Raw genomic sequence first — 22,792 nt, 5'->3', positions numbered from 1 at the left:
ATGTAATTAGAGGGTTTTGAAACAGATGTACATTTTTGTTTAACCTTAYTAATTTTTACTGATCTGTTTGTAACTTGTCTACAATATACGGTACTGTGTTACAGCTACAGATCCTCTTAATTCTGTGATGTAGTCTAGTTTCTCATAGGAGTATTTACAAATTCTGTCACATTCTAGTAAATCTAAAATAGAAAACCTTTTAAGTTATTTTTAACTCTTTTACCAGTATATCATTAGAATAAATAAACAAGTATGCTTAGTAATGCACTTCTTTTCATCTCGCTGGTAGAAACTGATATTACTGCTGCTGCTATTCAGATATTCTACTTTGCTCTCTAACGTCCCTCCTGCTGGTAGTAATTAGTTTTCTATATTAGGTTGTTTTGACTTATTCGATTATTACTTTTTTTTTCATTTGGCATGTGCGTGTAGAGAAGGCGTCTTACCATAGCTGGTGAAAAACTTTCCCATACTGTTGTGTTTCCTCCCTGCCCCCTCCCTGTGYCCCCTCTTCCCCCAAAGCAACCCMCCACCACCACCACCACCATTGCTGAACTGCTGTTCAGATCTGCAGTGCAGGTTGGCAGCAACCTGTTAAAGCAACCACACGGAAGATACAAATTCTGGAAACCTGAATTTCTCCTGATTAGAAAAATAAACTCTTAAAGGACAAAAGYAAAGGGATTGAGAGATCTTTGTGCTCTGTCCTTAAATACTGCATATATACTGGGCCCTATGTAGGACGTGGGTGTTGAGATCGTGTGCAGACTGAGCCATGTGCGAGCATAGGGGCCATCAAGCGTAGGCAGAGGGCTGTCACTTAGTGGCTGATACACAATATAATTGAGAAAACACTGCTTATGACTGTTTTATACTTGCAAATAAAACTACCGTAGAAATCTGATTTAAGCTTATTCTCATTTAAGCTATAATCCTTGCAGTAAACTGCCATGCTCATTAATCCACTTTTTTTGAGAAAKAAATCTTAGAAGTATTTGCTACCATTGTAATTAATTTCCCTCTAAGATGACATCATGAAATTCATATACAAAGCTTACTCTAGAATTGAGTTTGGTTTCTAATTGAAAAAAAATGAGATTTAGCAAGCTACTATATACTATCTTGCTCAAACATACAAGCTGCTTGTTAGTCCACACATTAAAAAAAAAAAAAAAAAGTATTTTGTTTATTTTGTCTGGAAAAATATTTGCAGCCTCTTCTGACCTTTACTATTTGATTTTTGTGCTAGATGACAACTCCAGAGTGCGTAGGTGAGAGCAGATTCTGGCCCACGGCAGTACAAMATTTAGTCTTAAACTCTATTGCAAAGTATCAGATGGTGCACATGAAAGTGTGTGAAGGGAAAGTTGGGGTGAATGTAACAGAATAACAGTATTTTCTATGTCCTTTTTAACTAAAGTATATTCTGGGGAACATTTTTCATGTGATGCCTAAATTAGTAGGAATTAGGAAATCAGTAAAAACTTCCAGTAAGAGCGACAGACCCAAGATACCCACTAGTTTAAGTGGGTCCTGTTAATGAATACTTTGTGGGGAATAGGTGGGCAGCTCAGTTGTGAAGTACAGATCATACTTGGACAGGGCAAGATTTGGAAATTGAGGTTGTCTTAAATCCAGCATCATYTTTTTCCCATTACTATTTCATTAGCCAGTTCCAAGCCATAATTCCACTTAGAATGGATTAATTCACTGGATCATTTTTTCATACTCTCCTCAGCAGCAGCTGCTTGGCAATAAAGTGCCGGTAGACTCGTGTTTTACTGCTCCTGCTGCAAATCGGGGCTCAACAATTGCRAATGCAAGTTCTGGAGCTTACAGTGCAGACCTGTGAGCAGTAGCTTGCTTTTGGGGGGGGGGGGGGGGGAGTGACGGCAAAATGAAATGAAGTTAACGTTTTGAAATAAATTACAGTTACATGCTTTTAGAAGTAGCCTTGCTTACAGGAAAGGTGGCCTTTTTAGAAGAAAGAATGAACTTTTTTAAAACATGGRGGAAAGAAACTGCTCTCCGTCCTGTTCTCTAAATATATGTATACGCTATAGGTCTATTGTGTAAGCTCAGCAGTTTGCTAAAATACAGAAGCTTAGAACGGAGCTTTTATAGCTCCCCCCCCTTTTTTTTTTTCCTTTTTGCTAAAATCGAAACTTTATAAATGGCCTAGCGAGCTTCACGTTGCTGGATTCTGTCTAAATATTTTTTTTTTAACTTCTAAGCTCATTATGCCGTCTTTGTGTTAACTTGTATTAAAATCTGTCAGCTATGACTGGTCTCATAACCACAGCCAGCGGACCAGAATAAGTTAATTATTTACTTGTGTCACTAGTGCTCTTCATCTAATGAAATGCACAGCTGTGTTAGATCTGCGGTTGGGTGTGTAGGGCCCATTGTGGCCGGAGTCAGCGGAGGGTAGAAGGCGCGATGATGGAGAGCCCTCGCTCCTTTCTGCTGTTCTGCCTTTCTGTGTCGATTTCATGGATCTTTTATCATTCACTTTCACACAAAACAAACAACACAGCGGCTGTCTGCTATGGGAACCGGCTTGGCGTATAAAAGGTTTGCGGAGCCTCAAGTAATTTTCAAGTTAGCTAAGATTTAATTTTTGCCTTACAGGTGCCCCAAAGTCCAGATGCAAGCTAACGCTTTCTTTAGAAGTAAATAGGAATGAGAAAAATACACACACTGTGATACATATATAAACACATAGAAACACATTTTTAAATATATACTTTTAGGATAAAAATGCTGTGCTCAAGAGAGATGGGGGGACTTTCTTTTTTCCCCCCAGCAAATGATTGCTGCTTGGCAGGGGAGAAGGATGTTACCGATTTATTGTAATAGAAAAACAAAAATGAGTTTGTAATAGGTTTAAAAACTAAATTCTAAAAGCCCCAGACGCTCCAATCTTTTTTTTTTTTTTTTTTTTTTCTTCTTCGTGCTTACATCCCCCATACTAACCATTCGTATTCTGTAAACTAATGTTCCATACACCTTTCCCTGGCTTGCTTGGACAGTGGAATAGGAGCTCCCTCCTGAGCAGACGCCGACGTCCCCCTGTGAACTGGCTGGTGGGGGGATGCCTCTTCAGGGATGTCACCAGCACCCTCAGCCTTGCAGGAGCCCCCTCCGCTCCAGGRCTGTTCCCAGAGCGTGCTCTGGCAGTTGCAGCAGGCTGCTCTCAAATAGCTTGCAGGCTTTTTCAGCTTGAAGGGCTTCTGGAAGAAATTGTCCAACTGAAACAGTAGCTTTGGTTCAAAGGAGTATGGGCTTAAGCAGCTGCATTTTAGCACCTGAATTTGAATGTTAGATCTCTCTGTCGTTTATAGCTGCAGTATTTTCATCTGCAGAATTTGCTGTACAAACAGTCGTAAGCTTTGGGAAGGAAAATTCTGTGACGTGTGATAGACTATTTTAAATGYGTTTCAGATTCTGTTTAATCTTTCCTAAATAGTTTTGGAGTTTGTCTGTTTGTTTGTTTGTTTTGAAGCCAGTAATCCAAAATGACTGGGAAAAGCTTCTGAAACTTTAGAAGATGTATTTTGTCAGTACTTGAACACAAACTGTAAGCATTTTGGGGAGCAGATCGTACTTTGTAATTCRTGAAGTGTAAATGAGTGCTACCTGAAAAAAAAACATTATTTTTAAAATATTTTCCCCCATTCTTCTCCCTTCAGCCCCTACCAAAGTCCTGACTTCATACATTTGTTTTTATTTACAGTATTTAGCAAAGATACATGTGATGAACATCCTTCAGATCAATATTAATTTTATGTGCCCAAAGAGATGTTGTAAGAGACTTGATTTTTGTTTGTTTTTCTTTTGGGCAATCATAGCACCAGCTCTAAAACCTACATCTTCTTTGAGGTGTTCCAGACTGGCTGGTCAAAAGTTTCTGGTTGCCTCTGAAAACTACCTAAAGCTTTCTTCCCTAATTTGCTAACTCACAAATCACCAGCAGCATTATGTAAGGATATGCTGATTTTGCCAGTTCAGTCTTCTCGCCTGCAAGCTGTGAGCACTGGTCATGGTAACAAGTCTGGGTAAAAAGTGATCCAGGAGAAAGAAAGGAGGAGGAAAACACTAAAGAAAATCTGGTGATAAGCGTCGGYGCTGCTGGTGGTTTGCTCTCTGTGGATTGAAATGTTTTCTCTTCTGCAGGGGTGTGTGGACTGATTGTTCCTCAGGAGGACATGCCGTTCTGTGATACAGGAATCTGTCCAGATATCATAATGAACCCTCATGGCTTCCCATCGCGTATGACGGTCAGTGGTAACGTTATGATTAAAGAGACAGTGTCCCCCAGTAGAGCAAGTGGCTTAACTGGGAGAAATTAAAGAAAAAAAAAAGTTTGAAATGCACAGTTGCCCTGAAAATATTCTCCAGTCACCATGCCATTTGCTTGCTCTCTTAGGAGTAGTCAGCAATCTGTTTTGTGTGATGCAAAACATCCTAATAGAAAATGAACGAACAGACCGCGTCCCTAGTCATCATATTCGTGTCATTCTGCGTTAAACTAGTACTGTAGTTGTATTCTTTCCATGTGGAAGTTTCTTCTTCTCCCTGCTGCTTCTGTATTGACTGTGTTGCTGTACTATTAAGGAGATKGGGGCAAATTGCATGTGGTGCAGGGTGGAAAGGAGTTTTAATACAGGTCTAGAGCTTCGTAGCTAGTCACTCCCGCGCACTGTCCAGACAAGTGGAAAGAAGGGGGTTGCCTAGCTGTGGACCTTAAAGAGGTTTCCAGACCCTGCCACGTGGCTAGTTTTCACCCCTTCACGCAAGAGCACTCGAGTTTCCTCTGTTCCTCCGACTGCACGCGGTAGCYCAGGCTGCCATCTCCCAGGCACTTTGCCTTGCTCGCTTGCGTTGTAGCTGATCCAGAGATGCGCTGGTACGGGCGAGCAGCTTCCCGTGGAGCACGTGCACTCTGCGCTCGGCTGCATCTCTTTGGCCAAGCCAAGAGGTAACAGCACATCCTGCCCCTGGGCCAGCTCCAGGGGCTGCATCCTGGGCAGGCCTAGAGGGCGGCCTCGGCAAGAGGGAGAGGAGTGAGCAAGTTTTTTCCCCGCTGCAGTAGGTGCTGCCAGCCCTATAGAGGATGGTGTATTTCTAGAATCGAGGGTTTCACAAGGGAGAGGTGCGTGCTGGGGAAGGCAGCGCTCTCTGTTAACTCTGTTTGTCCTTCCTTGCACAGGTAGGAAAGTTAATTGAGCTCTTGGCTGGAAAGGCTGGGGTCCTAGATGGCAGATTTCATTACGGAACAGCTTTTGGAGGCAGTAAAGTTAAGGATGTGTGTGAAGATCTTATTCGCCATGGTTATAACTACCTAGGGAAAGACTACGTAACATCTGGTATCACTGGGTAAGAATCTGCTGCATCGTTTTAGATGTTTCAGGGGAGTTGGAAAATCCTGTTGAGACACATCTGAAAAATCTTCTTATGCCTCCGGAGCTCAGGAACTTTCTCTTATTGACAAGCCGCTCTGTGAGATGGAGAGAAGGGGCTGAAGAAAGGGGCATCTCTCTGACTCTGTCTCTCTCTCTCTCTCTCTCTCTCTAGTATTATATAGTTCCTCATTTTAACAACTACTGATATTTGCATGACTGTAATGTGTGAATTGCCCTTGTAATATATATCAAAATCTCACAACTTCTGCTCCATGGAAAATTAAAAAAGTAAAATCAAAATGTTCTGAGAGATTGTAAGCAATGTCAAGTTTCTGTTGGTATTAATATTTATATACACTTACAATCAGATCAGCATTTTCATACTGACTGTAAGAGGACTGTAAAATGTGGATTTGGAGGCAGGTGTCTGTTCCTTGGGAATATTGTGTGCTTTTTTCCCTCCCTTCCTTTTTTTTTTTTTTTTTTTTCCTCCCTTCCACTGACTACACAATGATTCAGTCTGGCATAATACTCTAATCTGCAAACTTCCTGCTGTGTTGATCAGACTGGCTTCTGAGACACGGAGTTCAAAGAACGTAAGATAGTTTAGGAACAGGAAAAGGCCATATGGCTCCACATGCCTGCCCTTCCAAAATGTATCTTAATCCTACCTTCCTGCTATTTTTATTATCCTCCTAGTCCCCTTTTTCTCTATGAGCAAGCTTAGGTCTCTCTTGTACTTCTTTTATACTGTTTATTTTAATTGCTTTCCATACTAACTTGTTCCATATGTGGTTTATCTTTTTGTTTAATAGATAGGATTTTATTTTCCATACCCACTCCATATTCCATAAATTTTGTATTGACTCTCCTTGTGCTTGAACCACTTTCTGTTGATATATTATGGTAATTTTTAACAAATTTGACTAATCTCCTTTCCTTGRGAGAATAAAATCATTTTGCTAAAATCCCCCTTTTCCCTGCCCCCATACTTAAACTTTGGCATACCCTRTCTAGAGACTTTGCTTCAGGATAGTGGTAGTCAGAAAAGTATTTCTGCAATAAAATTTCATATACTTGATTTATTTGTTATGAAATGTGAAGGTAAATATGTGTGAAAGTTTGCAAAWTCCAAATGTCCAGTTATATTTTATTGTTTACATAGATATGCAGCTTTTGGAATAACAATACATCATGTCAGTAATGACCGAAGGGGACTTGCAATTCTGCTGTCTCCTGCTTTTTACATTGCATGTACATTTTTAAAAATAAATCAAGCGCAGTGCTGAGTTTGGCTGTATTCGATCTGGTRTTTCTTAGGAAGTGCTGAAGGTGGTAGCTGGGAAATGACTTAAGTGCTTTCAACTGTTGGTTTCTGATCTTCAGATGCTTATACTATTCTTAAAACTAGGGGGTTTTGAAACACAGAAATTTTTAGCCATTACTGCAGCACCTAGAAGGGGTAACACCTTCCCATGCTGGTTACAGATGCTCTTGAGCTGATACAGCTAGGTAAATAGGGTTCTTGAGCGTTCTCCTTCCCCTTTTCCTTTCCTCCCCCTCTTTACCATGTTAGGCTGAGCCTCTAGTGCCCGCCCAGGCAGAGGTTTTGGTCCTGCGGGTAGAGCTGCTGGGCAGGCTGCCCATCTGCAACAGCCCCTGGGCCTGCGCTGATGTGCCACTGCTCAGGGAGGACTTTCACCCGTCTGCGTCTTCCCTTATGCTTTGAAGTGGTGCGTAGGGAGAATTAGCAGGTACGATTTGAGACACTTGCCAGTCTCAAATATGTACTTTTACAATCTTTATCAGTTGCTGGTGCACCGTTGAAACACCTGTGTTCGGACAGAGGAGGGACTGCAGTGGTACCTGCATGTGTAGCAGTGTCTGGACAGCATATGATAAACATTCAGGAGCTTGTTCCTTGCTGGGATGAATATAGCAGCAAGTGATGCTGCAAGTACCACCCTGCTGTTCAGAAGGGTTCTCTGTAGGGTTTCCAGGCTGATTACCCTGCAAGCCCAAACACTTTTTTCTAGAACCCGTGATTCCCAGATTGTTTCAGATTTCTTCTTTCCACAACACTTTCTTCTCCATTAAGGTAAATAAATGCTAATTGTAAATATTTCTGGTTTTTTAATTCCTTCAGGGAGCCTTTGGAAGCATATATCTATTTTGGTCCTGTGTATTACCAGAAACTAAAGCACATGGTGTTGGATAAAATGCATGCAAGAGCTCGAGGACCCCGGGCAGTGCTTACCAGGTATTGTTACAGACGAAGCGCAAAGTACTTAGTGTACGCTGAGGAGTGTGCTCAACAGACAGAGGGGTATAGAACAAAGTTTGTTTACCTTTTGGTACTTGAAACAAAATGCTGTTAGCTTTTAATACATTTGTTAAAGAGCAAAAGCTGACACAGTAGACTGTGGTAAGAGATTGTTCTGAATGACCAAGCATGTGTGCTCCAAAACTGAGTTTGTTTCTCTGCATTCTGTTAGCAGTTGTTAAAAACATCACCTATAGATTCATGTATGCTCTGGCCCTCTCCTGTAAAATTGCTCACTATCATAGGTGTTTTAGGAGGATTTTTTATTTYCTTTAACAGTAGCACTTCTACAAAATCAGGGAAGAAAAACTTCCTTTTAATATTTCAGCATCCTTTGGTACTAATCACTTAATGCAGCCCATACCTTCACCTGTTCAGACAGAGCAAATTCATTGGCTCCAGTATAGTGCAAACAAACTTTAAAATGAYATGTGTCCTTGGTATAGTTGCACTTTGCCATGCAGATTCTTCCATGCAACTCAAAATCTGATTTTCTGACGGAGCTTTAGAGTTGTTTATGCCAATCCACAGTTCTCATCCAATTCTATTCAGTAGAATTGGCCCTTTACACTAATGAAGTTCAAAAATTACACAGAAGGCAACAGTAAATCTCCATTTTTATTTATCCAGTTGAAGATATATCCTCAGTTCCTTCAGAATCATGATCATTGCACTAAGCCTGAACTTAGCTTTCATCTTTGATGAAAAGGTTGATAAACAAGTTGATGTTTTCTAGTGTCAAATTCTGAAGTTGAACAGGTATTCTCTAAGTAAGGTATATATTCTTAGAGGTGTTATTCCTGTCTCTGGACTTTTGAGGCATCTGGAATGTTCTGCTTTCATTGATGTTACTTACCTTTTCTCCTTAAAGCCAAAATAGCTTCTTGGCTATGGTTGCTTGCACTGTTATTCTAAAGTACTGACATTCGTGTCTCACAAGTTTGGTGGCACAGACTTTGCTTTGAGAAGGCTTGTAGTGGATCAGTTTGTCTCTCTCTCTCCATCACAGTAGGATTATTTGTATTATCTCTAAATCTTGTCAAAAAATCAGTTGCCAGTTAGTCTTGAATAGTCTGTCAAAGATTATTCTAAATTTCCTTTACTTGTTGTTCTGGACTATCATCTACACCTGCTGCATGGTGGTACTCTTTTTGATTTGTTCATATAAATTTATGATCAGTCCCTTTTGTACTGCGTTTGACACGTATGCACAAGGTCATGTCTATCTTGTCCTTCCCTATAATAAGCATGATTTATATTATTAACTTCTCTTCAAATTGTAATTTCCTTTTTATACCTCTGTAGTCCTGTGCTGACCCACTTCTCTTACCTTGTCTGCCTGTATAACAGGTTAGAAAAGCTGCTCTCTTAACTGGAGTAGCTTCCAGTTTTGTTGGTGCACTACTGGGAATGGAGGGGCAGTGCCAGTCTCTGCCCTATCTGATAGAAAGGCATCTTTCCTGTCTTGCTTTTCATTACATGTTTCCTATGTCCTTTAGCTTTCAAACCACATGTTTTGTTTAGGATAGATTGAAGTTGTCTCACATTTTTCAAGTAAGTAAATACTGATCAATGATTGAACTGGGAGAGAAAGCATAAGAAGTTCTTGTAATTTTTGTCTGGACTTTTCCACCAACAGCATTAAGAAGAAGCATAGCACAAGCATCATTTCTCTACCATAGCAGCTTGCCAATTTCAAAAATAAATGATGGTCCCAGTTAATTGGCTGACTGSTCCATTTTTTGTTCTTCAGTGTGTTAGTCATAGTATTGGCCTTTCATATGAAAATGAAAACTTGTCGTCTCAGCTAACAGTGCACACAGTTGGTTTAATGGAGCTACTAGCTTATCCAAATCTCTTGATCTGCTTTCGTATTACCTCCCCAGCTTCTTCTCAACTGCTTAGAGCAGTTGAATTTAAATGAAACCTAAGTCCCTAGTCAAGGTAATGCTTGTATGTAAAGGTGAAGGTGGTATGATTTCCCCCAGTCCATACTTTCTTTAAATTCCTTGTTCGAGTCAGTAGCRTCATATTTGGTAGCCAGCACTTTTCATCTGACTTTGAGGAAAGCTAGTGGATGTTTAATTTATGGTGCCTCTTGACTAGTCTTTTAGGAGTTTTCTTTTTTCCTCTTCAGCTAATTAAACTTTTGTTACTGCCATTGCTTCTTCTGAAAGCGTCTGCTTTGCCAGCTTTCATATTCGTTATTGTTTTATAATTCACCACACTTCCTGGAGAGCAGAATGTCTGTAACAGTTTTCTGCTTTTAAAAGTGATCCTGTAACAAGTTGCACTGTGGGATTTAGCAGTTGTATTGAAATGCATTTTATTATATATCAAGTGTAGTTTACCTAACAGAGCAAAGCTATCTTTCAATCTGGAATGAGGCAGAAGACTTGAGTTCCTTGAACAGTGCTGATTCTAAATATTGTTCTGATTAAAACAAGATTTTGTAGTATTGGAAAGCAGCATTCTGTCAGTACAGTCAAAAATGACCAAAATGTCACCCTCTGAACTGGGGTTTGTTGAACTGAATGCAGAACTTAATTTTATTTTGCCATGAGTAGTCCATAACTAATTTTAAACTTGTTTCTATATGTGATGTTGCCCAGATCTACAGTCCTGCTTAATCTTTACGTAAACTACTTTTAGTTTTCCTTACAAGAGATCAATGTAAGCTCTTCTGTTTGTTCTCTGCGCATGTAGCTGTTCCAATGGTTGTTGTCAGAATTGGCACCCGCMTGTCTTCAGAGCTTATTAGATGTGCCAGTTTTTGTTGTACCACAGGGAAATAATGTGGTGATGCTGGTAAGGGCTCTCTGTGCTCTGGGACTGCGGGAGCGATAGTGCTTCCTCCTCCTGTCACGCAGGGCTTTTCTAGGTAGCAGCCCACCTTCCGGAGAGTGGCGTTTCAGCTAAAGGCTCTTTTTGGAGCTTCACTACTGGCTTTCCAGATCAGGCACCAAGGAGCTCTGTTGAGTCCCGCAAGGACTGGTCTTGCTTAGGGGAGTAGACCGTATTTCCCTCCACTGGCCAATGAAACAAGGAAGAAGGCCGTAAGTTCAACCCACTGTTCTTCCAGAAAATGCAGCGTTAGCGCCAGTAAATTCGTAATATGCTTAAAATCACTGAAGTTAATTAAGATCTTTTTATCTTGGTCTTTTTTTTTTTTTTGAAATACGAAAATATTTGTGTTTTAAGATGCGCCCAGCCTTATTTTCAAGAGTCTATGGGTTTTTTTTTTTGTCTTTGGTATGTTACGTTTAGAATAAAGAATGGAAGTAGTTGCCTGGGGCAACAGCTGCAGTGTATGTGTGTATAGAGGAAAAGGGAAAACACAAATGCTTTATAAATACTGTTTTAACATTTTAAACAATCTTTGGAGTGAGGAGTTTTCAAACTCATGTGAGCTGGCCAAAAATTCCATAGACATAGGAACCATAAGATAGATTCTTCTTAGCCTAACCTCAATAATGACATTTTTGATGCTTTAGAAAACTACTTTTTGGGGAAGGAGTTTTTTGGGGGAGGAGGATTGGGAATTTTGTTTTTCTTAAGTGAGGTCATTTTGACACTCAGTGGGAGTTAAACACTTAAGAACTGAAGACTGTTTTTATGGTTTTTTGTTTATTTTTTGTTTTTTGGTTTGATTTTGTGGGTTTTTAATGGGATTTTAACTGCCTTAGAAATCATCCTGTATCTGTTGGAAGGTCTGTGAAATATCAGCTCTTCATGGGCTGGAGTCAAAAGCCCATATTTTTTCTAAGAGATACTACCTTCTCTTAGTTGAATTGAGACTTTTGAGGGGAATCACATCTTTTAAGCTATTTTGGAATTTCATCTTAAGGAACAACACCTCGTGACACTGAGGAAAGCAGACTTATGCATTTAACTAATATTACAGAAGTCAGTTGATAGAAGGGACTTGGATACTTCTAACGTTGCCACAGATGTCTGTATCTTTGGAGGCCTCTAGTGCTTCTAAAATCTGCCTCCTGGGACTTCACAAGCTAAACCGTATTCACCACAGGGTTAGTCCTTTAAAGCAATGTCTGGCCAATGATGGTGTCATCACCTGTGTAGGGAAGGACTAGGGAGTTTAATCAAGATGCAATCAACTACTGTCCATTCTCCCAACAGGGAGAAAAATAGAAGGTAACATGTATGAAAAGAGCTGTTTGAATTACAAGCAGGTTAGTTCCATAGGTTCCAGTGTGGTCAGAGTGAAAAGAACTCTTCTTTCCCCCCAAAAAAATACAAACACAACTTGCATCTTCAGAAAGTCAGTTTGATCTGCTGTATTTTTTTTACACTTGTTACAAAAGATTATTAGATGTTTAAGGTTTTTAAAGTGTTCTTCTCTTTCAGTTGTAATAATTTGGCAAAACTTCAGTGTATTTAGTAAGTTTAGCAAATATGGTAGTTTGAACTAACGTAAACAAAATATGCTCTGGGAGCTATGGACCAGGACCATYAGTAAATACTCTAGGTGCTTTACACTGCTCCAGGTACCAAAACAGTACCTAAACATTAGGTTTCACTGGCCAGTGAAACCATGGTTGCTAATACCAATTTTTATTTTCTCTTTCTGCTGTCATGCTTCAGTATATAAAAATTGAAGTGTGTAATGAAATGCATGCAATATATTTGTGCTTCAGGAATTTAAGATTTTTTTGTTTCATAGTTTGCTTTGTAATATTTGCCACCTAWATATTGCTACACTGTGCTAGTACCTGAGAGCAAAATGAATATTGGCTATACAACAAAGTCAAACAGTGGTGTAACAAGTAAGAACATTAAAAGTTTTAACCTTGTGACCAACAAAATCAAAAGATTGGCTTAACCAGTCAGGATATTATTAAAAAATAAACTGTACCCTGGCTTTTTATCTCAAAATCTTCAGTATCTACTTAAATTCCTTTGTTGAAGTTTTCCTGTAGTACCATGAGGACAAGAAGTCTTTTCCAGACAAGAACCGAGACTTTAATTTATTTTGAGGACCTAGAAAACTAGAAAAGTTTGCAACACTGAAATCAATCTGCTAACCATTGAACAGACATTAAAAAAATAAACTACATAAGTGTTACTTTTAAGCAAATGTGTAGAACTTCAGTAATGGATTAGTAATTGCACACTGGAAAAGGGAGCAATTAAATATGCTAACTACTTGGGTTCTGCTTTGTTTTGGTACTCTCTCGCAGATCAGATATTGTCCTCGTTTATCAATGTAATCTTACTTAGTTGCAGTTCAAGTGAAAACATTAGTTAACTACTGAATATTGTTTCATTTAGTAAGCAAGAGAATATGAATGTATCATCAAAACAGAGTACCAAATCTGTATGCAGGGATATGGTAACTAGATACAATTATATTCTTGGATACTCTTTTTCGGTTTTACTTGTTCGGGTGTATTCTATGATGTAAAGAATTGTGACCCTGACACTGCGGGTGTGACTCACAGAACTGCATCATACTGCTAGCACACGAGCAAAGACTTCCTGCTTAAACTTCAATAATGTATTTGCAAGAGCAGCAAAACTGGTTTGTGGATCGTTCTTGTCCATTGATAATATGCTATTCCTATAATTTGAAGAAAGGTATTCCTAGAATTGTAGAGCATATGTTCTGGAATACTTACTCTATTTTTCAAATCCTTATTTCAAAGGCAGCCCACTGAAGGTCGATCCCGTGATGGTGGTTTACGTCTTGGAGAAATGGAACGAGATTGTTTAATAGGTTATGGAGCCAGCATGCTTTTACTGGAGAGACTGATGATTTCAAGTGATGCCTTTGAAGTGGACGTTTGTGGGCAGTGTGGCTTGCTGGGATACTCTGGCTGGTAAGTTGTCTAGTTGTAATGTGTTTTGTAAATCATGGTGTCTCCTCTTCACTTTGTGCAGGTGGGCGTTTCCTATGTGTTCATACTTTCAAGAAAGCCCATGAATCTAAAGTGTGTAAAGCAAACTGACAGAGTAAATGGGTCTCTACTTTAATAGAACTGTGCCCTTGGTTATAGTGCTTCTCAGCTTTAAAGTGTCTTTCAGACACTAGAATCAAAACCAGTGTCAAAATTAAAAAATGATATTTGGGGAACTGGTGACTGGAGGCAGAGTTCTGTTATTAGCATACTCCTTTTGGTCTGATTGAGCTTGAGACTAAGGTGAGTTTGTAGCTGATGGGCTGTGCATCTMTCCTGATGTGGGGAATGGGTGTTGTCTTCCGCAGGCAGCTGTGCTCATGCGAAAGGTTACCTCTGCTCTGGTTCTCGCTTCCCTTCCCATGCCTGCAGGAGATCAGTAAACCCCTGGAGTAGCTTGCTGGTGCTACTTATAGGTAATATTCCCTAATCTGCCTCAGGATTTAAACTGCTCAGGTCACTGTGCCGATTTTGCCAGGGCCCAGTTAAGTAGCACTGATGCAAATTATTCCATCAGTATTTTGCTGGGGCTGTGACCTCTGTGAGAAAGGCAGTGACGAACAGCTGGGACCAGTAACTTTTTCTAGATTGTCCAGCTGACTCAATAATAAAGAATGCCCCAGTGAGATTTCAGCAGATGTGGGATGAAATTTGGACTTTCCGGTGTCAGTCAACTCCCAAGTATCAATACCTCRTTGTACAATTGCTGGCAGTTTGATAACACCAGGCCAGCACTAGGACAAACCTTTCTTTCCTAGAGGCTTAGCCACATCCAGCTGATGTGCCAACTTAGCTCACTGATTAAAACGACCACAACTCCGTTGGTGTGGAAGCACCCCTAAATCAATGTGAGTGTATTAAATGGATGTAGCCTCCCTCAATTACAAACCAGTTAACGGTACGTTTAATGTCTAAGATGGACTTGGATGAGTTTGTGTTAACATGCCCTGCTACACTGACCTGGTGCTGCAGTATGTGTGTATGCATAAACTTTGTCAGACAAGTGCAGCCTTGCTCTGACTCCTTTTCAGACCATCTGGAAGCAGGCTGGCCCCAAACAGGGAACTTAGGGGCTCTCTAGTGAGCCCTGCTCTCACAACAGATTCTTACTGTACTGCAAATCTCTAGATCTCTCCAGACCTAGATTCTAGATCACAGCTACCCTTTCCTGTGAGTCCTTTCTCACTCAGGATATGTTGATCTGAGCACAATGCTATTTTAACTGCAGTGACACAGCTTTTGGTCTGGGGCTGGCTGGTGTCCAGCAAACTAAGAACGCACAGGAGAGCAAACTTAACTAAAACCTAGTCCTTTAAACTGGAGCTAATTGGTTTGGGGACAAAGGCTTGAGGCTGTATTTGTGTGGTAGGGCAATGAAGGTAGACTCCTAGTTGACAGTGGTACGTAGCTACAGTGCAGGTAGAGTTAAGGTTGATATCTACTAGTATTATGTGTCACTAACCAAACTTAAAGATTTTTGTTGATACAAAAGATATTATGTATGTATTTTTAAGTGTAACAGACACCTTTGTAGGGATGTTCCACTTTTTGTGAAGGATTTGGAGAAGAATGTCTGTCTTTCCATGTTTTTCCTACTGTGCTGTGTGGTTTAGTTTTGTTTGTTTGTTTGTTTGTTTGTTTGTTTTAATGTTTCTCCAGGCTTTTTTCAAAATATTTTAGTCAGCAGTTCATGTACTTGGCTGCCAAGACTTTACTCATTGTAGTTCTACCAGGTCACTTGGGAGGAATACAGGAACGTTGTCAGAGTATGCAAGGATGCGATGAGGAAGGCCAAGGCCCCTTTGGAATTACACCTGGCAAGGGATGTCAAGGACGACAAGAAGGACTTCTTCAAATAGATCAGTAGCAAAAGGAAGACTAGGGAAAATGTGGGCCCATTGCTGAATGGGGTGGGTGCCCTGGTGATGAAGGATGCAGAGAAGGCAGAACTACTGAATGCCTTCTTTGCTGTAGTCTTCACTGCTAAGGGCAGCCCTCAGGAATCCCAGAGCCTGGAGACAAGTGAGAAAGTCTGGAGAAAGGGAAGACTTTCCCTTGCTCAAGGAGGATCAGGTTAGAGATCRTTTAGGTGAACTTGACACCCACAAATCCATGGGACCTGATGGGATGCACCCATGAGTACTGAGGGAGTTGGCAGATGTTGTTTCTAGGCCGCTCTCCATCATGTTTGAAAGGTCCTGGAAAACTGGAGAGGTGCCTGAAGACTGRAAGAAAGCCAATGTCACTCCAGTCTTCAAAAAGGGCAAGGAGGACGCAGGCAACTACAGGCCAGTCTACCTCACCTCCATTCCCAGAAAGATGATGGAACAGCTCATCCTGGATGTCATCTCTAGGCATCTGGAGGAAAAGAAGGTGATCAGGAGTAGTCAGCATGGATTCATCACGGGGAAATCCTGCTTAACCAATCTAAGAGCCTTTTGTCACAGAATGACTGCCTGGGTAGATGAGGGGAGAGCAGTGGACATTGTGTATCTTGACTTCAGCAGGGATTTTGAGGCTGTCTCCCATAACATCCTCCTAGGCAAGCTCAGGAAGTGTGGGTTAGACGAGTGGACAGTGAGGTGGATTGAGAACTGGCTGAAAGGCAGAGCTCGGAGGGTTGTCATCAGTAGCGCAGTCTAGTTGGAGGCCTATAGCTAGTGGTGTCCCCCAGGGGACAGTACTGGGTCCAGTCTTGTTCAATTTCTTCATCAATGACCTGGATGAGGGGATGGAGTGGCTCCTCAGCAAGTTTGCTGATGATACCAAGCTGGCAGGAGTGGCTGATACAGCAGAAGGCTGTGCTGCCATTCAGAGGCACCTCGACAGGCTGCAGAGTTGGGCAGAGGGGAACCTCATGAAGTTCAACAAGGGCAAGTGCAGGGTCCTGCACCTAGGGAGATAWAACCCCATGCACCTGTATAGGCTGGGGGTTGACCTGCTGGAAAGCAGCTCTGTGGAGAAGGACCTGGGAGTGTTGGTGGATGACAGATTGAGCATGAGCCAGCAATGTGCCCTTGTGGCCAGGAAGGCCAATGGTATCCTGGGGTGCATTAGGAAGAGTATTGCCAGCAGGTCAAGGGAGGTGATCCTGCCCCTCTACTCAGCCCTGGGGAGGCCTCATCTCAAGTATTGTGTCCATTTCTGGGCTCCCCAGGACAAGAGAGATATGGAGCTACTGGAGAGAGTCCAGCGAAGGGCTACAAAGATGATCAGGGGATCTTATCAATGTGTATAAGTATCTGAAGGGAGGGAGTCAAAGGGATGGGGCCGAACTCTTTTCAGTAGTGCTGTGATAGGACAAGAGGCAACAGGCCCAGACTGAACCAGGGTAAGTTCCACCTGAATATGAGGAGAATTTTCTTCTCTGTGAGATTGACAGAGCACTGGAACAGGTTGCCCAGAGAGGTTGTGGAGTCTCCTCCTCTTGAGATATTCAAAACCCGCCTGATGCGACCCTGTTTAACATGCTCTAGGTGACTCTGCTGAGCGGGGAAGTTGAACTAGATGATCTCCAGAGGTCTCTTCCAACCTCAACTATTCTGTGATTCTATGAATCTATCTTATACAGCCGTCCCACAAACTTTAACTGTCACTCTTTTCTGCACTGGAAACATGCAGAAAACACACTTTCCTAAGCAGAAGACTTAGCTGCTACTTTGCAGAGTCTTTGCAACAGTGGTATGCCTCCACTGCATGGATGGTTTGCTGCTTTGGGAATAATTTTATTTTCAGAGAAGTTTTATCTAAAGTTTCTAGCTAAGGAAAAGACTTTCATGCAATTTTTCTGTGTGTGCAGGAACTCCTGTTTTTGTTTTAAAAATGTTTTCTTTCCACCTTGAAGAAAGGATCCAAGCCTACTAGATGTTCCACAGCTGTATCTCTAAGCAGTGCTGTTGCCTCCACACTCCTTCTATGCTTGCCAGACGTCCTGAATTCTTGATAGGTCTCAGTCTGTGTTTACTGTTTACCTCCAGAGCCACATAGATCTTCTGAAAGCACTAGCAATTCATATGTATCCCACCAAATAATGGATATCTTTGCAAAACATTCTTGTAAGATTTCTGGACCATATTTTCACCTGCWGTCAGAATATAGATGGTTAAGAGCAAAGCCTGTAATATTGGACCCTATGTATATGTACTAAATTTACCCAGTTAGGTAATGGGTACAGTAATAACCATATCTGCATCCATTCTAGGAATAATTGCAATAAAAATTAAGTGCATTGAATGTGAATATACTTTCAGAAGTAATCAAGTAGGTCCATTTGTAAGCTTGTTCAGAGGTCAGCTAGTTTTTAATATCATTTGATTTGATTTCCATTTGAAAATGAAGAAGTAATTTAAATATGGATTTGGAGAAATCAGGTCCTGTGTTTGCTCTTCTAATAGCTGTGAGAGATTAAGCTATCTCCGTACAATACAGATGTCTCAGTATGGTCTGTGTTTGTGGTTTCTTTTCAGAGGGAAATGTTCTCAGACTCCTTAAAGAGTGTTGCTGGCTCAGGTTTTTGCTCAAATCTTTTTGGTGCCTATAAAGCTGAAAGATTACTGCAAGGCAAAGTCACTTAAAGGAAGAATGGGCTTATCCCTGTGTTTGGCCCAGAGAGATTACCTTCTCTGGTGATCTTCCAGCCCCAACTAGAAAATCTAAACTGTTAGTCAAAAAAAAAAAAAAAAGAAAAAAAAAAAAAAAAGAAAAGAAAAAAGAAAAAAAGAGAGAGAGAGACTTACGGACTGGATGTGAGAACAGACAAAAACCCAATCCGGTGTATCATCTATTTTCAAAAAGAGGAAACTAGCTGTGTCAGTGTCTTTGAGTCTTCTGATATCAGAAATAAATTACTGGCTATCTAAGTCCAGGGTGGATATAGATCTTCCTATTATAATTGCATGTGGAACTTCAAAAGGCTGAAGAGAGAGTGGGCAGAGAAGARGGCAACACCTCCTGCTTTCTAGTTCTCCAACTGTGGCATTCATAATCACATGTACACTGCTTACTTTGACTATTCCCCTCCTGGAAGCCTTTTGCTTTGTAGTCATACAAAACTAGGAGCACGAGACAGATGCAGCAATCCTGTGCAACAAAACTTGAAAGAGAAGCACTTGCCTGTCTGGAAATTCAGTTGRCTTCTGAATAACTTGCGCCTTGTGCCCAAGAAACTAATCTCCAGACCAGCTAATGATCTTGCCATCTTACTGTCTGTGGGTTTTAAGCTAGTACTAAGCTTCTCTTCTACAAAAAAACTGTTCTTCCATACAGTTGAAGCATGAAACTAGATGCCAGAACTTTGCAGACTTCATCAGGTCTAATATTATGGACTTTGCCCTTAACCATTTTCTCTCTACAGTAATTTTGAGATGCTATATTCAAAATTACCCTGTAGCTTGCTGGAAGCACGCTACCCTTACAGGAAGATAGGGAAGCTTGTGTATTTGTTCTTTAAGGGGATGTTTTGTTTTAGCCTGTTTTTTGTTTTAGAYACACAGAAAAACAGACTTGTGAAAGGAATAGAAATTTATAGAATACAAAGTTCTTGCAAGTTTTTGAAGTTGACCCGGCGTGCCATGACTGAGCGAGGAAAAAAACAGCAGTGTGAGCTCATTATGAGTTACTCTAGTATTTATAGAAAGGGAAAGATTACAAAATTGGGAGGAGGAAGAGGAGAGAGAGGTGCATTTATAAATACCTCAAAAGAACATTGAAACTTGCAGCATCTTGGATGTCAGTATCAGTGTGTTAGGAGAGGCAGGAAATTGGGTTTTATTCACTTTGGTGCTTGGAGAGAGATTTTCCTTGATACAGTGAAGTAAGCAAGTAAAAAGTTGGGTCTGTTTTCAGCTTATTGATGTAAAARTGACATGTAACCTGTCTGGCCTTGGTCAGATCCTTCTGAAGTGTGTGACTTCTGACCAAAAATAATGTATCCTGTTTGTATGCTGAGGGCAGCAGCAGTTCTGTTCCTTATGGAGCAGAAGTGCGGACAGAGGTAGGTAAGCAAGTGGGTAAGCCAGGGAAGAGTCGAAGGAGTCGAGGCTTACTCTGTATATCCTGCCATTGTTGGGGATTTTTGGTTGGGCATTGTCCTACTCACTTTTAGGCTTGCTTTTTTGTTGGTTTTTTGGTGTTGTTTTTTGTTGTTTTCTTGAATGTGTATGCACCTCTTTCTTGTCTGAGTCTCTTACAGCTACTGCAATGCAAGTAAGAGCTAATGGAAGTTATCTGAAAGAAAGGATGTAACTTAAAGGCAAACAAGAACCACTCTGTGTAAAGCACTGCATTAAAAMTACTCTCATGCAGATGTGCCTTAATTTTTTGACAAGATCTTGACTTTAAGAGCAGTTCTTAAAGATTTTCACAGACCAGATGAGTGAGGATACCTTGAAGAAAATCAGAATTTGAAAATTAGAAGTAATATTAATTTTATTCTTAAGGTGGTGTAAATCAAAATATTTCCTATTTTTGAAGTTTCTAACAAAGTTTAAACACTTTTTTAAAATAACTGTAAAAGAAATTTCTCTCAGACAGACATTCGTGCCAGACATTCATGCAATTTAATGCCGTGAAAAGCTGTCTGATGTGTGAGAGTAATCAATAATAGGTAGTTTCAGCTAAGTGATATAATATACTGTGTCTATCATTAGCTGAAGGAAGTGGCCCTATAATGAGCATCACAATAGAAACCAAGTCATTAGAGAAACTCAGAACTTCCAAACTGGCCTTTTCAGTGATTCTGGCATTTATAAGACATTGCTGTGAGAAACCATTTAGTAATATATTGTTTGGTGACTATCATTAAGGGCCTTTCTCTGGGAGGAAGGGTTTATTTTCCTTAAGAGAAAGATCTGGTGACAGAGTATGTTTTTCTGCAGGACAATAACAGCACATCTATGTTGGGTTCTTCCACAGGGGAAGGGGACTGTTGTGGCAGCAGCAGAATTTGTCCCAATAAAAAATAAAATAAATATTAATAAATATTAATATTAAAAACTTACTGTTGGATATTATGACAAATTCTTCCAACTTTCCTGTTGTACAGGATGTTCAGTGGTAGGACTGCACTGAATGTAATGAGCAAGATTTGGTCCTTTTCTGATGACAAGATGAGAGGTTAGTCAGAACTGTGGAGTCTGAGCATTTTAAATTTGCAGGCAAAAAAAAATAACTCTGATCCAGATTCAGCCCTAGTGAAGTTGCCTRTTCCTGTCCAAATTAGTATCAAAACTAAGACCAAATAGAATATTTCAAGTATTTCAATTTCTGTGGTCTGTTTGACAGTAGATTCTTGATTTGCTCCCATAGTACCTTAACCTTTCTGGGTGATCACCCATCCAAGCACAGTATTTCAAAAACTGAGACAGGCAGTATATAGAAAAATGAGGAAATRGGAAAGTGGAAAATTAACATTTGTAAGAAAGATGTTGAATTCATTTTGTGTGTACTTGGAGTAAGAAATCAAATCATTTAATGTAAGGAGTTGTTACTGACAAGGAGTTTATAAGTCCCAGTACTAGAAAGATGGCTGAGTGACTAGCCTGTCTGTTCCTTACATGGTCAAATTTGTATCTCTTTGACAAAGAAAACTCTCCCCCAGAATTCCAAGACTGTGTCATTATTTGAGTAAGGAGTACAAAGAATATGCACTGAAGCAGTTTCACTAGTTTACTGTCTTAACTGAAGCTTTGGCTRTTTGCGCATAGGGATTTAAGGAGAGAGATGCCCCTTTCTGAACTAGGAATACAAATTGATTTGGGTCGGTATGGTAGTAACAAATTAAATTGCRTATAAGAACCAAACAAATATGATCTTTTTTTCTTCCTGCCTCTTTTTTTRTGAGTATACATGAAATGAAACCTGGAATATTAACTGTGTTTTCAGAATACTTAATTCTGTTAAATTCCTTTCTCTTATTTTAGTTGAATCTCGTGTTGCCTCTTGTGGGTGGCAAAGGGGGGACTCAAACCTACTAACTGCTGAGCATTGATTCTCCTCCAAGAAAAGTGCCGGTTTAACATTAAGATCCTATTGACTTTGGTCAAATTATTTAAGGTCTTAAAGTTATGACTTGCTTAAGTGCTAGAATGTGTCTCAAGCCCTCCGTRCCTTCTAGAACTGAGTTCAGTGTTTAAATGCAGGTGGACAAAGAAAGCAGTGAATGGTGGCAATTGTTCTTTTCTACAGAGCTTCATTTATGCATCAACTCTGACCTTCTTTTGATTTGTTTCCATAGGTGCCACTACTGCAAATCATCATGTCATGTGTCTTCTTTGCGCATACCTTATGCCTGTAAACTCTTATTTCAAGAACTGCAGTCAATGAACATCATACCTCGGCTAAAACTAGCCAAATATAATGAATGAGCAAGATGAGAAAAARGGGGAAAAAATACTTTAAAGAAATTAAAATACAGCTTATGTAACTGGAAGATATTTTGGTGGATGTGAATAAAACCTGAGTGAGTAGAAGGGAAATATAAGACACTTGTATGAAATCTTTCTTGCATCTTCTGCCTGTCTTAAGCTGACAGGTGAGACTGTCACTAAGAGCAATCCTGAAGCCTTGATTAGCCTGAGTAAACAGGATTTGTGGGCATTGTGGAATAAGGCCATGGTCCAGCAAAGCACATGTATAACTTTAAAAAAATGTGACAACCCCATGTTTGGTTTCAATAAATGCTTTGCTGTACCAGGCCTTGAGTTCAGTTTAAGTGCATATCTTACTCATATAGGTTAAAATTATGTTTTCCAGACCAGTGGAATATGGAAGTCTAATAAATATTTTAAATAATACTGCCTGAATGTATGTGTTGATGGCTGTATGGGGATGGTAAAGACTTCTTATTAAGTCTAAAATATTTTCTTATTCCTTAAGCATTTTCTTAAGGCATTGTTAAAGCGTTAAGATTTTGTTAAGTATTGCCTGGTTTAGAGAAATGAAAGGGAACTTTAAATGGGTCATTTTGAGAGGAATTTGAATATGCAGGTGAAGCTGCATTTGTGTGAAAGTTGTGGTGTGATGATATTCAGTGTGCGTTCAGCTAAACAGATGCAGTTTCCTTGAAGTTCAAGGGAGTTGACTGCATGTACACTAAATGCAGGATACATACAGATACCATTCAATTCCAATTGTGTATAGTAGTTCTA

The 22,792-nt window shown here is 40.2% G+C and overlaps 1 protein-coding gene across 2 annotated transcripts in view; it reads left to right on the top strand.

Moving 5' to 3' along the window:
• Positions 1-22,140, top strand: part of POLR3B (RNA polymerase III subunit B) — an 82,639-nt gene extending 60,499 nt beyond the window's left edge. For both annotated transcript variants that reach the window (XM_085321688.1, XM_085321689.1), the window contains 5 exons: positions 4,177-4,280; positions 5,213-5,379; positions 7,552-7,665; positions 13,395-13,568; positions 21,880-22,140. In XM_085321688.1, the coding sequence (XP_085177814.1) occupies positions 4,177-4,280; positions 5,213-5,379; positions 7,552-7,665; positions 13,395-13,568; positions 21,880-22,009 (689 nt within the window). In that variant the 3' untranslated portion in view covers positions 22,010-22,140. The remainder of the gene's footprint in view (positions 1-4,176; positions 4,281-5,212; positions 5,380-7,551; positions 7,666-13,394; positions 13,569-21,879) is intronic.
• The last annotated feature ends 652 nt before the right edge of the window (positions 22,141-22,792 follow it).

This window comes from Rhea americana, unplaced genomic scaffold (assembly GCF_003343005.1).
Source record: "Rhea americana isolate MKP2758 unplaced genomic scaffold, rheAme1 scaffold_70, whole genome shotgun sequence".
In the NCBI taxonomy this organism is placed as follows: domain Eukaryota; kingdom Metazoa; phylum Chordata; class Aves; order Rheiformes; family Rheidae; genus Rhea; species Rhea americana.
The sequence above is the reverse complement of the archived record's forward strand: the minus strand, read 5'-3'. Positions and strand labels throughout refer to the sequence as shown.